The sequence below is a fragment of the Lactuca serriola genome, chromosome 9 (genome assembly GCF_051521515.1).
Source record: "Lactuca serriola cultivar US96UC23 chromosome 9, Lser_US96UC23_V15, whole genome shotgun sequence".
NCBI classification, from domain to species: Eukaryota; Viridiplantae; Streptophyta; class Magnoliopsida; order Asterales; family Asteraceae; genus Lactuca; species Lactuca serriola.
Genome location: NC_136416.1, coordinates 71,752,061 through 71,764,468, shown reverse-complemented (window position 1 = coordinate 71,764,468; position 12,408 = coordinate 71,752,061). Strand labels below are relative to the sequence as shown.

At 37.7% G+C, this 12,408-nt stretch overlaps 1 protein-coding gene across 1 annotated transcript; it reads right to left on the bottom strand.

Moving 5' to 3' along the window:
- Positions 1–5,123: 5,123 nt before the first annotated feature.
- Positions 5,124–12,011, bottom strand: LOC145076687 (uncharacterized). Its single transcript, XM_079022498.1, has 4 exons — positions 6,246–12,011; positions 6,040–6,175; positions 5,723–5,970; positions 5,124–5,655 (listed from the first exon to the last, which is right to left on the bottom strand). Exons 1-3 carry the CDS (start codon positions 6,934–6,936, stop codon positions 5,928–5,930), a joined length of 870 nt encoding a protein of 289 aa, XP_078878624.1. The 5' UTR covers positions 6,937–12,011; the 3' UTR covers positions 5,124–5,655; positions 5,723–5,927.
- Between the last annotated feature and the right edge of the window lie 397 nt (positions 12,012–12,408).

The following is a 12,408-nucleotide window of genomic DNA, read 5'->3' as shown; positions in this document are numbered from 1 at the left end:
ACTTGAGCATGCTAAAGACGGATATTTGGCAGCTCATGTCCACCTAGCGTTATAGTACCCTCTCTGAGCTTCAGGATACCGCAAGGAGGCGAGAGATCGAGATGTAGATTCAGACGGGGGAGCAGCGGCAGGCTCCCATTCAGTCACAACCGACAGCCAAGTGGTTCAAGCCCGCTGATTCGTGTTCTTGAAGATAGAGGGGTCGTACTTCTGGGAAGTGCGGTAAGGGTCATGATGGTGTTTGTTGGTCTTCTTCTTCTAGATGCCACAAATGTGGCAAGGAGGGGCACTTCGCAAGGGATTGTCTCCAGAATGCCCCAGTATCAAGCACCAGGATTTGTTACCACTATGATCAAGTTGGTCATGTGAAGGTCAACTATCCCTTGCTCGCTGCAAAGCCGAAACATGCTCTAGAACCAGCCACTTTGAGGATCACAGATGGACGCCAAGGTAGGGAAGAGCCCCTGAGGGCTTGAGGTCGTGCTTTCCAGCTCATTGCAGAGGAGGCCAGGGCAGCGTTGAACGTCATTATTAGTAGGTTTTCATTTATTGTTTTTTTAATTACTTTATGGTATGCTTATACTTATGATTCTTCTAGGTACCTTCTTAGTGAAATCCTTGCCTGCTCTTGTGGTTTTTGACTCATGTGCGATTCGGTCTTTCATGTCTCAGCCATTTAAGTAGGAGTTTTGATATAGCTCTTGGGGAGTTGGAGTGACCATTGTGGGTTTCTATCGCCAACGAACACGAATCTTCTGCATCAAACGTTTATTAAGTTTGTGTCTTGGAGAATTTTGGGGTGCCTTATCCAATTGATTTCATCCGTATCCCCATGGGGATGTATGCGTGATAGTAGGGATGGATTGGTTGAGTAGGTTTGGTGCGATGATTGACTAACAGGGTCAGCGATTGGTAGTTCGAACCCCAAGTAGGGAAGCACTGGTCATTTATGGAGAGGGTATCAGGGATGGATCAGCCTTTTGTTCTGCTACCAGGGCTCGATAGTTTGTTCAGCATGGTTGTATGGGTTATCTTGCGTATGTTGTTAATACTCGAGATGGAAAGGAGGTTTCAGTTTCGGATGTGCATGTAGTTAGGGAGTTCAATGATGTGTACCCTGAGGAGTTACTTGGTATACCTCCTGAGAAGGAGGTCGAGTTCAGGATTGATTTGGTTCCAGGTACGCTCTGATTGTTAAGGCGTCATACTAATTGGCACCACCTGAGATATAGGAGTTGTCATCTCAGCTTCAAGAGATTTTGGGCAAGCAGTTTATTAGACCGAGCAATTCTTTGTGGGGAGCTCTGATCTTGTTTGTCAAGAAGAAGGATGGTTCACACCGGATGTGCATTGATTACCGGGAGTTGAACAATTTAACATTGAAGAACCGTTACCCACTTCTGCAGATTGATGACCTCTTCAATAAGTTGCAGAGTGCATCTTGGTTCTCTAAGATCTATTTGAGGTCGGGGTATCATCAGATAAGGGATGGAGAGGATGACGTGGAGAAGACCGCGTTTCATAATCGTTATGGTCATTACGAGTTCCTGGTGATGCCGTTTGGGCTCACCAATGCGCCTATGGCATTTATGGACTTAATGAATAGGGTATGCAGGTTGATGCTTAATTGATCATCCATTGTTTTTATCGATGATATCTTAGTCTATTCCAAGACCAAGGAACGGGATGAGGAGCACCTTGGAGAGATTTTGTGAGTTTTGAGGCAGGAACGGTTGTATGCCAAGTTCTCAAACTGTGAGTTTTGGTTATGGGAGGTCCATTTCTTAGAACACCTTGTTAACCAGAATGAGATTTTGGTTGACCCAGCCTAGATTGAGGTCATGATGTAGTGGGAGGTTTCAAAGTCTCCATCGGAGATTAGGAGTTTTCTAGGTTTAGGCGGGTATTATCAGAGATTCATTCAGGCTTTTTCCAAGGTTGTTGTACCCTTCCCTCGTCTGACGAGGAAGGGCGTGGATTTTCGTTGGGGGCCTGAGCAGCAAATTGCATTTGAGATGCTAAGGCAGAAGTTATGTGAGGCCTCAGTTTTGACCCTTCTCGAGGGTGTTGATGATTTTATTGTTTATTGTGATGCTTCCGTCACCGGTCTTAGGGCAGTTATTATGCAACGAGGGAGGGGTATTACATATTCTTTTTGGTAGCTAAAGCCGCATGAGGTTCGGTATCCGACACATGATTTGGAGTTGGGAGCGATGGTTTTTGTTCTCAAGATTTGGTGGCATTATCCTTCAAATAGTTTTACATAATAATAAAACTACATTACACGACTTCTCAGTACAACACGGATTACATTTCTAGAAACATACATTTAAAGGTATTACATACTAATACAACTACAGTATACTATTTTCCTAGTACAGTGTGACTTACATTTATGAAAGGACTATTATTGTTTACTCCATGATTACTTAGCGTATAGATCCTATAGGCATTAGAATGCGTGTTTCCGCCTTAAATCTTGTTCCTTGTTTGGTTGTGGATTTAGGGTAGAGTTACTCATTCGACTGTCCGTTCGATCTTGATTATATATAACTTGTATACTCCAAGTGATCATAGGAGGAAAGAGTATGGGTCACACCACTTACATAAATTAGAACTTCAATTTACAGATTATAAGCATAATAAACTTATACATTTTGGTCTTAACGTATTAAGACTAAAACTCATTTTATAGAAAATATTGAATTTTCTGGATGATCACACTTACGTTTTTAAGGAACAAAGAACATATTTTTATCTACGAAATGCTTATGAACTCACCAACTTAAATGTTGACACTTTTTCAAACCACTTGTATTCTCAGGAAATTAGTAGACAGGTACTCACAAGGTTTCACGAAGATGTAGCATAGTACTGTCACTTCTTAGCTTTTGCTATAGTTTTGATGTCAAACAAACAATGTTTTGAACACAATGTAAATTATATATTTTCAATATGATGGTTGTGTTGCTTTGATTACTATTATTCAATTGTTGTGATACTGTACATGATGTCATCCATCCCCGAACGCTTCCGTCGTTCTGGTTTGGGGGTGTGACAAGATCCTTAAGGTTTATAACATTCTCTTGTTTTCCAAAAATTGGGATCCTACCCCAGTGATTCCTTAAGATTTATAACATTCTCGTGTTATCCAAAAATTGGGATCCTACCCCAATGATTACTTAAGGTTTATAACATTCTCATGTTATTCAAAAAATTAGGATCCTACCCCAGTGATTACTTAAGGTCTATAACATCTTCATGTTATCACACGTTGGGAATTTTCCCCAGAGAATACACTCGAACCGTAACATTTTCATGTTATCGTAAGGATCTTTCTCATAAATTATATAACAAGTTGGGATCCTCCCTAGAACATAACATTAACGTGCTATCTATTGAATCTATGGTGTAACACAAGAATTTTGTCAAAGCCTATAACCTATGACAGGTTATCCTAAGGAGGAATTCCCCATGAATGATCTAAGATCCTCATCTTTAAGGATCTTCGTTAATAAGGATCCTCATCGTTAAGGATAGGGATGAGCATATGGACCGGGGAACCGGCCGGAACCGGTCCCGGAACCGGGACCCGATAAGAACCGGTCGTTGGAACCGGACCGGATAACTCACTCAAATTTTGAAAGTTGCATAACTCACTCAATTTAACTTTTTTTGACCTGAATCTTTTTCCTACATGTATATTATGATTTGTAGTTAAGTTTATACTATTAAAATGCTTGATTTTGTTAAAAATTGAATGAGTTACAAGCCCTGCAAGGAAGGATGTCAAATCAGAATTTCTTTTATGTTTTAGCAATTAAATGAAATCTGACTTTGTTGTTCAAATGTGCATAACTCACTCAATTTAACTTGTTTTGACCTGAATCTTTTTCCTGCATTTAGATTAGGATTTGTAGTTAAGTTTAGACTATAAAAATGCTTGATTTGGTTAAAAATTGAAGGATTTACAAGCCCCGCAAGGAGGCGTGTCAAATCAGAATTTTTTTATGTTTCAGCAATTAAATGTAATCTGACTTTGTTGTTTAAATGTGCATAATTCACTCAATTTAACTTTTCTTTTACCTGAATCTTTTTCCTAGATGTATACTATGATTTGTAGTTAATTTTATACTATTAAAACACTTGATTTTGTTCAAAATTGAATGAGTTACAAGCCCCGCAAGGAAGGGTGTCAAATCAGAATTTCTTTTATGTTTTAGCAATTAAATGTAATCCGACTTTGTTGTTCAAATGTGCATAACTCACTCGATTTAACTTGTTTTGACCTGAATCTTTTTACTGCATGTAGATTAGGATTTGTAGTTAAGTTTAGACTATAAAAACGTTTGATTTGGTTAAAAATTGAATGATATACAAGCCCCGCAAGGAAGCGTGTCAAATCAGAATTTTTTTTATCTTTCAGCAATTAAATGTAATATGTCTTTGTTGTTCAAATGTGCATAATTCACTCAGTTTAACTTTTTTGGACCTGAATCTTTTTCCTACATGTAGATTAGGATTTTTTAGTTAAGTTTATACTATAAAACGCTTAATTTGGTTAAAAATTGAATGAGTTACAAGCCCCGCAAGAAAGCGTGTGAAATCAAACCGGTTCCAAAATCGAAAATCCGGCAAAAAGCAGACCCGGAACCGGAACCGGTAGAACCGCCGGGCCGGTTCGGTTCTTGATTTTGACCGAATTCGGTTCCTGGGTCGGGTCCGGGTCGGGCCGGTTCCAGCCGGTTCAGTGTGTTTGCTTATGCCTAGTTAAGGATCCTCATCAACCTACATTGGTGAAGAACCTCATTATCAACCGTGAACCGAAGTTCTCTCCTAAGGTGAGATTTATCCTCAGTAAATTTCAAGGTTGAAGGACTTGCGAAGTTTAAGGAAAAACTTGGAGATAATCAGGTTTCATCTATCCTTATTTTCAAAGAACTCTATATAAAGCTTAAGGATCCTGAATTTTCCAGGGTCATAAACTAAAATCATCTGATTACCAAGATTCATATATGCTAGAAATGATTCACTAGGAAAATTCTATTTCAGGTTTATTCGCAGGAACCAAGTTTCTCAGGATCCTAATTATTTAAGGATCCTAATGTCATAACAGTCACGAAGAAAGATTAGAAGAAAGATATAAAAGGAAAATGCTACCATGTCATTCAAAAAAGGGTTGCATATCAACCCAGACAAAATGTTAACTGTCTTACATCACTGACAAAAATAAAAACTACTAATATTTTGACAGGCCTAGACCTTAGCCTGGTCATCATCGGTCGTGCCCTTCTTCTCCTCCCCCTCAATCAGTTGTAGTACAGGATCCTGTTTGGCAGTAGCAAGCTTGCCAGTCATTTTGGCCAATGCCTCACACCATCCGTCCACGTCCCAGGAACCTGCGTTCTCAAGATCTTCCGCAAGACGGATATTGGCTTCCCAAACAACCACCGCAGCACTGACCTTCGCGTCATAGATCACTTCCTCCATCTCGTGTGTGTGCTCCTCCTCTCTCTCAGCCTTCTCCTTGTTGAGCAGCTCCACCCTCCTCGGAAGATCCTTGGTGGTCGCCTTCCACATCCTATCCTGTCCCTGAAGGTCTTGTTCAGCCCTCTCCGTCCGAATCCTCATATCAGCGAAAACATGATCAAAGAGCTATGACAAAGATGTAATGAGTTAGCAAAAACATAAAAAATAAAATGAGAATAGAATCAACACTTACATCTTAGAAGAAAGAAACCAACTTCTGGAGCGCTTCCTCAGCTCCAAGGCTCTCCAAAGATAAACCGGTGGACTCAGCAGTTTTCCTTTTCCGGGATCCCGGGGTCTTTACTGTCAAGTCAATAGTTGATATTTTGGGAGGAAGAGAAGATGAACTCTTCTCCTTCTTTACCACCAACTGGTCCTTCGACATGGTTGTATCAAAATCAGCAAGAATGAAGCGAGCACTGGAGCGAGTGGCTTTGGATCCTATACAAATACATCACACAGGATCAGTAAAAAATTTCACCACAAACAAACATGACTAAGGATCCTTACCTGTCGATATGAGGTCGGTGGCGCAGGATGGTTTGATCGAATCGGAAGGATCTCTCGACTTCTGATAAAGCCAAGAACTTCTCAATCCTCTCTTCAGAATCCTCAGCAACAGGAACAAGTTCTTCGAATTTGAAAGCTACAAAGAAGCGAACAAAATAAGAAGATGTGAATTCCAGGATCCTTCTATTAATATTAAAGAGTCCTACCCTTTTTTACCAAGGCATCCGACAGGAGGTCCCCATTGGGAACAGAGTCATGTCTCACAAAGAGGTATCTTCCTTTCCAAGCTCCATCATTATGCTTGGTTTTCATGACTAGAGGAGATCTGTGGGTTTTGACCTTGAGGAGGAAACGGGAATTCCCAAAGGTTGTGAGATCATATACATAGGCTAATTCAGAAAGGCCTATGTCAAGGCCTTTTGATTGATTCACCCGGTCGAACCAATATAGGATCCTCTGGACAATTGGCATGGCTTGGATATACGAAATCCCAGTCACCCTAAATAATTTAGAAACAATCCCGGGAAAACGATATCGCAAACCCAAAGAGAAAGGGTACTCAAGAAAGCATACCCAAGTGGGAGAGACAAAGTCGGGAAAAATGAGAGGATCGAAGGGCCTGCAAATAGCTTCGAAAGGAAAGGCTCCATTGAGTCTTCGAGACTCAATATCATCGTCTCCAAAAGAACACGTCTCCTCGTAAGAGAGGATCCCTTGATTGATAAAATCATCATCAGGGAGGGGTAAGATACTTTTACGGGAAACAACCATTTTTCTAACCATACTGAAAGAAATTGAAACGTAAAAATAACTACCTTCTATATCATTGATACTCAAAAAGTAGTATAGGTAAATAAGAGAAGAAGGTGATGAGTAAGGAATGAAGAAACTGATCATATCTATTTATACTAAGGAATTAAGGCTGATTTGACTATTAACGGCTAGTTATCTGCCCATAGAAATTCAAAGTTACCTAGTCGTTGAGGGTTAATTCTGGAAATTACCTTTCTCTCTCCTCTTATCTCTTTAGTTTAAGTTATTCCTTTAATACTTACGAAATTAACTCTTATATTTTCAGAAATAACTTGGGGGAAATTGTTAGGGCCAGGATCCACAAAATACTCAGGATCCTCAGCTACCTTAGGATCCCAGCTATCACCGTTATTATTTTGATTAACATTCATAATGGGTATATTTTGTTCATAACTAATACATGTGCAGAAGTAGTCAAGGGAAGACTGATTCTCAATGAAGAATCATCTCAGCTATGCTAAAGACCCGGAGTACTTGGTCAAATAATGTTCGTGAAGCTGGTCATAAAGGATCCCGGAAATATCGGACATCTTGTCGGCTAGGTTGGACTATAAATTGACACTTATATCTCACACACAACACATTGTTTCTTACTCGAAACTTACTCTACGAAATTATTCACATGTTCTTACTGAAATATTCTCTGTAATCGTCATTTGACATTAATAAAATCATCAAGGCAGGTGACCATTGTCACCTCCCAAGGTTTTGTGTCGAAGATCCTAGCAAGGATCAAGGGCTTTCCTTGTAATCCATTGTGTCACTCTATTTTATCATTATTTATTGCACAATTCAAACATTACAACCTTTCATACAATTTGATTGATTAGTACTTGTGTAATTTTTGACCAAAACAGGCACATCAACATGAAATGCACCGCCAAGCTCCAAAAGGATAGGATCTGGAAATCATTTTACTTAGATTTGAATGATGTATGCGAGTCTTCCCTACTTGGAAAGTTGAAGAAATCGTCTTTTATAGGAAACTATGAAAGAGTACAGGATCTACTGGAACGTATCCACACTGATGTATGTAGACCATTCAGATCTGCCACTAAAACATGGTGAACGTTACTTTATGACTTTTATTGATGATTTGAGTAGATATGACTATATCTACTTAATGAAACATAAGTCAAAAACTTTTGAAGTGATCAAAGAGTTCCAAAAGGAATTTGAAAACTAACTGGGCAAAAATATCAAGATGCTTCGATCTGATAGGGGTGGAGAATACTTGAGTCTTGAATTTATCAATCATCTAAAGGCTTGTGGAATTGTTTCAAAATTTTCTCATCCTAGAACATCACAAATGAATGGTGTTTCTGAGAGAAGAAATTGAACGCTACTTGATATAGTTCGATATATGATGACTCGAGTTACGCTTCCAATAACTTTTGGGGCTATCCTCTTGAGATAACTATTAATATCTTAAATCTCCTGCTAACTAAGAAAGTCATTATGATACCATTCGAAATATGGAATGGAAAACCTCCCAGACTTGCACATTTAAAAATATATGGTTGTGAAGTTTATGTGCTTCATGAACCAAACTATAACAAGAACCAAGATCAGAAATTTTTTATTTCATTGAGTATCCTCAAAAGTCTTTTCAATATCTTTTCTACAATACAACTGAGAAAAAGTGTTTGTTACTCGAAGGTGATTCTTCCTCAAGAGGGATCTCATGTCCAACAAAGCTAGTGAGAGCCCAATTGATCTTGAAGAAATTCAAGATTCAAATAAAGAAGGACCAATAGTTGAAATTTGCACACAACTGGAGGTTGATCAACCAGTTGAGCAAAATGGCATAATTCCAACTCCTCCACTTCATAGATCTATCTGATAGGGTTTGACTCCTCCTGAGTTTTATGGTTTCCATATTGAAACTAAAGGAGAAGTAATGATCGGTGATCGCACACTAGTAGGTATGGATGAACCATGTAGCTATAAGGAAGCGATGGCAGGTACTGGAGCTGCTAAACGGAAGGAGAGCATGGAAAGTGAAATTCAATCTTTGATAAACAAGTCTAGAATTTAGTTGATCATACACCTAGCATCAAAACTATTGGAATTAAGTGGATCTTAAAGAAGAAGACTGACATGGATGGGAATATGCATACTTATAAATATGGGCATGTTGTGAATGATTATGCTTAAACTCAAGGAATTGATTATGAGGAAACCTTCTTGTCGGTATCCAAGATTAAATCTATTAGAATATTGCTTCTCATAGTTGCTTTCTATGATTATGAAATATGGAAAATGGATGTGAAGATTGTTTTCATAACAGGAAATTGGCAAAGGATGTCTATATGGCACAACATGAGGGATTCATTGATTTAAAATATCCTAATAAAGTGTGCAATCTTAAGAGGCCCATTTATGGACTCAAACAAGCATCACGTAGTTGGAATCTTTGCTTTCATGAAAAGGTCAAAGAGTTTGGATTTTATAGAAGTGAGGATGAGTCTTGCGTATATGAAAAGGCCAATAGGAGTAATGTTGTTATCCTAGTGTTGTATGTTGATGACATACTCCTTATAGGAAACAATATTCCACCCTTGTAGAGTGTCAAAACTTAGCTTGGAAAATGTTTTGCAATGTAGGATCTAGGAGAGGCAGCTTACATATTAGGCATTAGGATCTATAGAGATAGATCTAAACGTTTAATCGAACTAGGCAAAAGTACATACTTAGATAAGATTTTAAAAAGGTTCAAAATGCAAGATTCTAAGAAAGCGTATCTACATGTGCAACATGGCATAAGATTAAGTAAAGATCAATCACCTAAACCTTGACAAAAACTAGAAATGAGTTGACTCTCATATGTTTCGTTTATACGATCGATCATGTATGACATGACATGTACAAGACTTGATATCTCATATGTGCTTAGCATGGTGATTTGATATCAAGAGAATCTTGGTGATAGTCATTGGCCGACCATACAGAATATTTTCAGGTATATGAAAATAACTAAGGATATATTATTTGTATATGGTGGAAAAGAAGAATTGATAGTTACGGGTTACACTAACGCAAGTTTACAGAATGGTAGAGACAACTCATGTAGATGTTAGTTGTAAAAGTCGAATAGTGTGTCTTGTAATGATTCGCATTTTGTATGTTATTTTACTAAGTCTATTTTATATGCGAAGTGTAGCATGCGAAGTTTCATAGTATAAGACTTAGTATACTTTTTGTAAGTTCCCTATAAATAGGGACTTAGGCTTGAAGTAGAGAGACAATATCGAAACACAAAAACTCTTTTCAGCTTACTCTTTAATTAGTCTTAATAAAACGAGATCTGATTAATATTTACTCCGTGTGTTCTTTATCTTTCATCATTCAAATCTATTGTTTCGCATCTTAATTCTCAATAACAATTCTCATCAATTGGTATCAGAGCGGGATTCAAACTGCTTAGATCTGATTTTCGTATAAGAATCATTTGCTTTTCGAGTTACAAAATTTACTCAAAATTTTCCGCGCAATTTTGGTTTTGAAAATCACTTTTTATCTTCAGATTTGAATTGATTCTGCATTTGAATTGTTAAGTCGAGTATTCAATTAGCGATTTTTGATCAATTCGTTTGATCGATTTCTGAAATTCATCAAGTTCTCAAGTTTTCAGAAATTTTTTTTTGTTCATCAATGGCGAACTTCAACATGAACACAATGACTTCTTTCTCTCATTTGCTTGGTTCTTCAACCAAAATTCCGATGTTGATTCCAGAATACTATGATCAGTGGGCTGATAGAATGGAAGATTACTTAAATGGAATTGATGAAGAACTTTGGAATTGTATCGATGGAACAATTCAAGCTCCTGCAAATGTTCAACAAATTGGTTCATCCACTGGATCTCCTGATGTTGAAGATCAACAAAAACGACTGAAGGATAATGAAAAGAGGTGCATGAGGGAACTAAGAGGTGCTCTTCCTCCTGTGGTTTACAATTACATCCGTAGTTGTAAAACAGCAAAAGACATCTGGAATACTCTAAAAGAGAAGTATCAAGGTAGCGAAAAGACGAAGATCAATTCTGTGAAGCAATGTCTGATTGAACTGAAGGAATTCAGACAAAAGGATGTAGAAACTCTCGAAAGTTACTATGATCGTCTGAATGAGCTTGTGTTTCATTGCAATAGGTATGGTATCACTAGATCTATCATGGAATTCAATTTAACTTTCATTATGGGACTTCGCAAGGAGTGGCAAAGTGTGAGCATGATGATTAAGAATCAACAAAGTTTTGATACAACCAAATTGAATGATCTCTACAATCAACTGAAAACACATGAATCTGAGGTCTCAGAAATGTATGAAGAATCAAAACTAGTTATTGGTGGTCCTTTGGCTTTAGTTTCAAAGGTATCAGAAAATGATGAAAAAGATGAATCAGATGATGAAGGATTTTTGATGAATTCCGATGATGAAGCTGTAGCATTCTATTCAAACAACAGAGTTAAAAAGTTTTTCAAAAAGTCTTTTAATCCAAAAGGAAAGATGAATGATGCGAAGAATGTTACAACAAGGACTGGAGGGGATGAGAGAAAGAAGATGGAGAAAATTGAGGAAAAACCGAAAAATGCGAATGAAGAGAAAAAGTTGAAAGGTGATTCAGGAATCTATTGTCATTATTGCAATGGTGCGAATCATTTCGCAGCTGACTGCATGTTGCGAAAGAGAGAAGAGAAGAAAGAAAAAGTCAAAGATGAAGCATACTACTCAGAGAAGATTGAAGAGTTACGTGCTAAGACCAAAGGAGTGTCATTGGTTGCGAAGGGAGAAACTGCTGAAGAAGAGAGTGGAACTTATCAGATCTGGTCTTCAGGATCTGATGATGAAGAAATGAGGCATCCCACACATGGAGCAATGTTCGCAAGTTTTGAGGATTGCGAAGAGAACATTTCAGGGAGATGTTTTGTGTCCAAATCCACTGACAAATCACCCATGACAACCAAGGTACGTACAATTCTTGAATCTTTTAATATTCCTTTATCTGCTTATGATGCTGAAATTGTTTCATTTGATGATACTGTGGCTTATTTTGATTCTGTTATAGTGTCTGCTAGTAATGAAGCTAAGAAATTAAATGTGCAACTTAGTGAGACACGAAGAGATTTAGAAATAAAGAAGAGTAGAGTTGAAAAATTGGAATTGCAAGTCAAAAATATAGACTGTGATAGGAATAATCTTACTAATGATGTTAGGTTATTACTAGCACAGAGAAACATATATTGTAATTCTGCAAAACGTTTGTATGCAAAATTAACAGCTTTACATCACTCTTCTGATATTAGCAAAGAACAACATAGAAAACTTTTACCTTTTCTTGAGTATGAACGTGAAAAAGTTGATGTTGTTTCTTATGATTGCGAAAGCACAATTGCTCAATTTGACAAAATACCTGATGATAGATATGCATATGGTATTGTCAAAATTGATGAATTTCTGAATGCTGATGAATTGGTTAACATTGTCAATGAAAGTTTGACAAAGAGTGAACAAGTGAAAATCATAAAGAAATCTGAAAATTCAACTCTTGCCTCA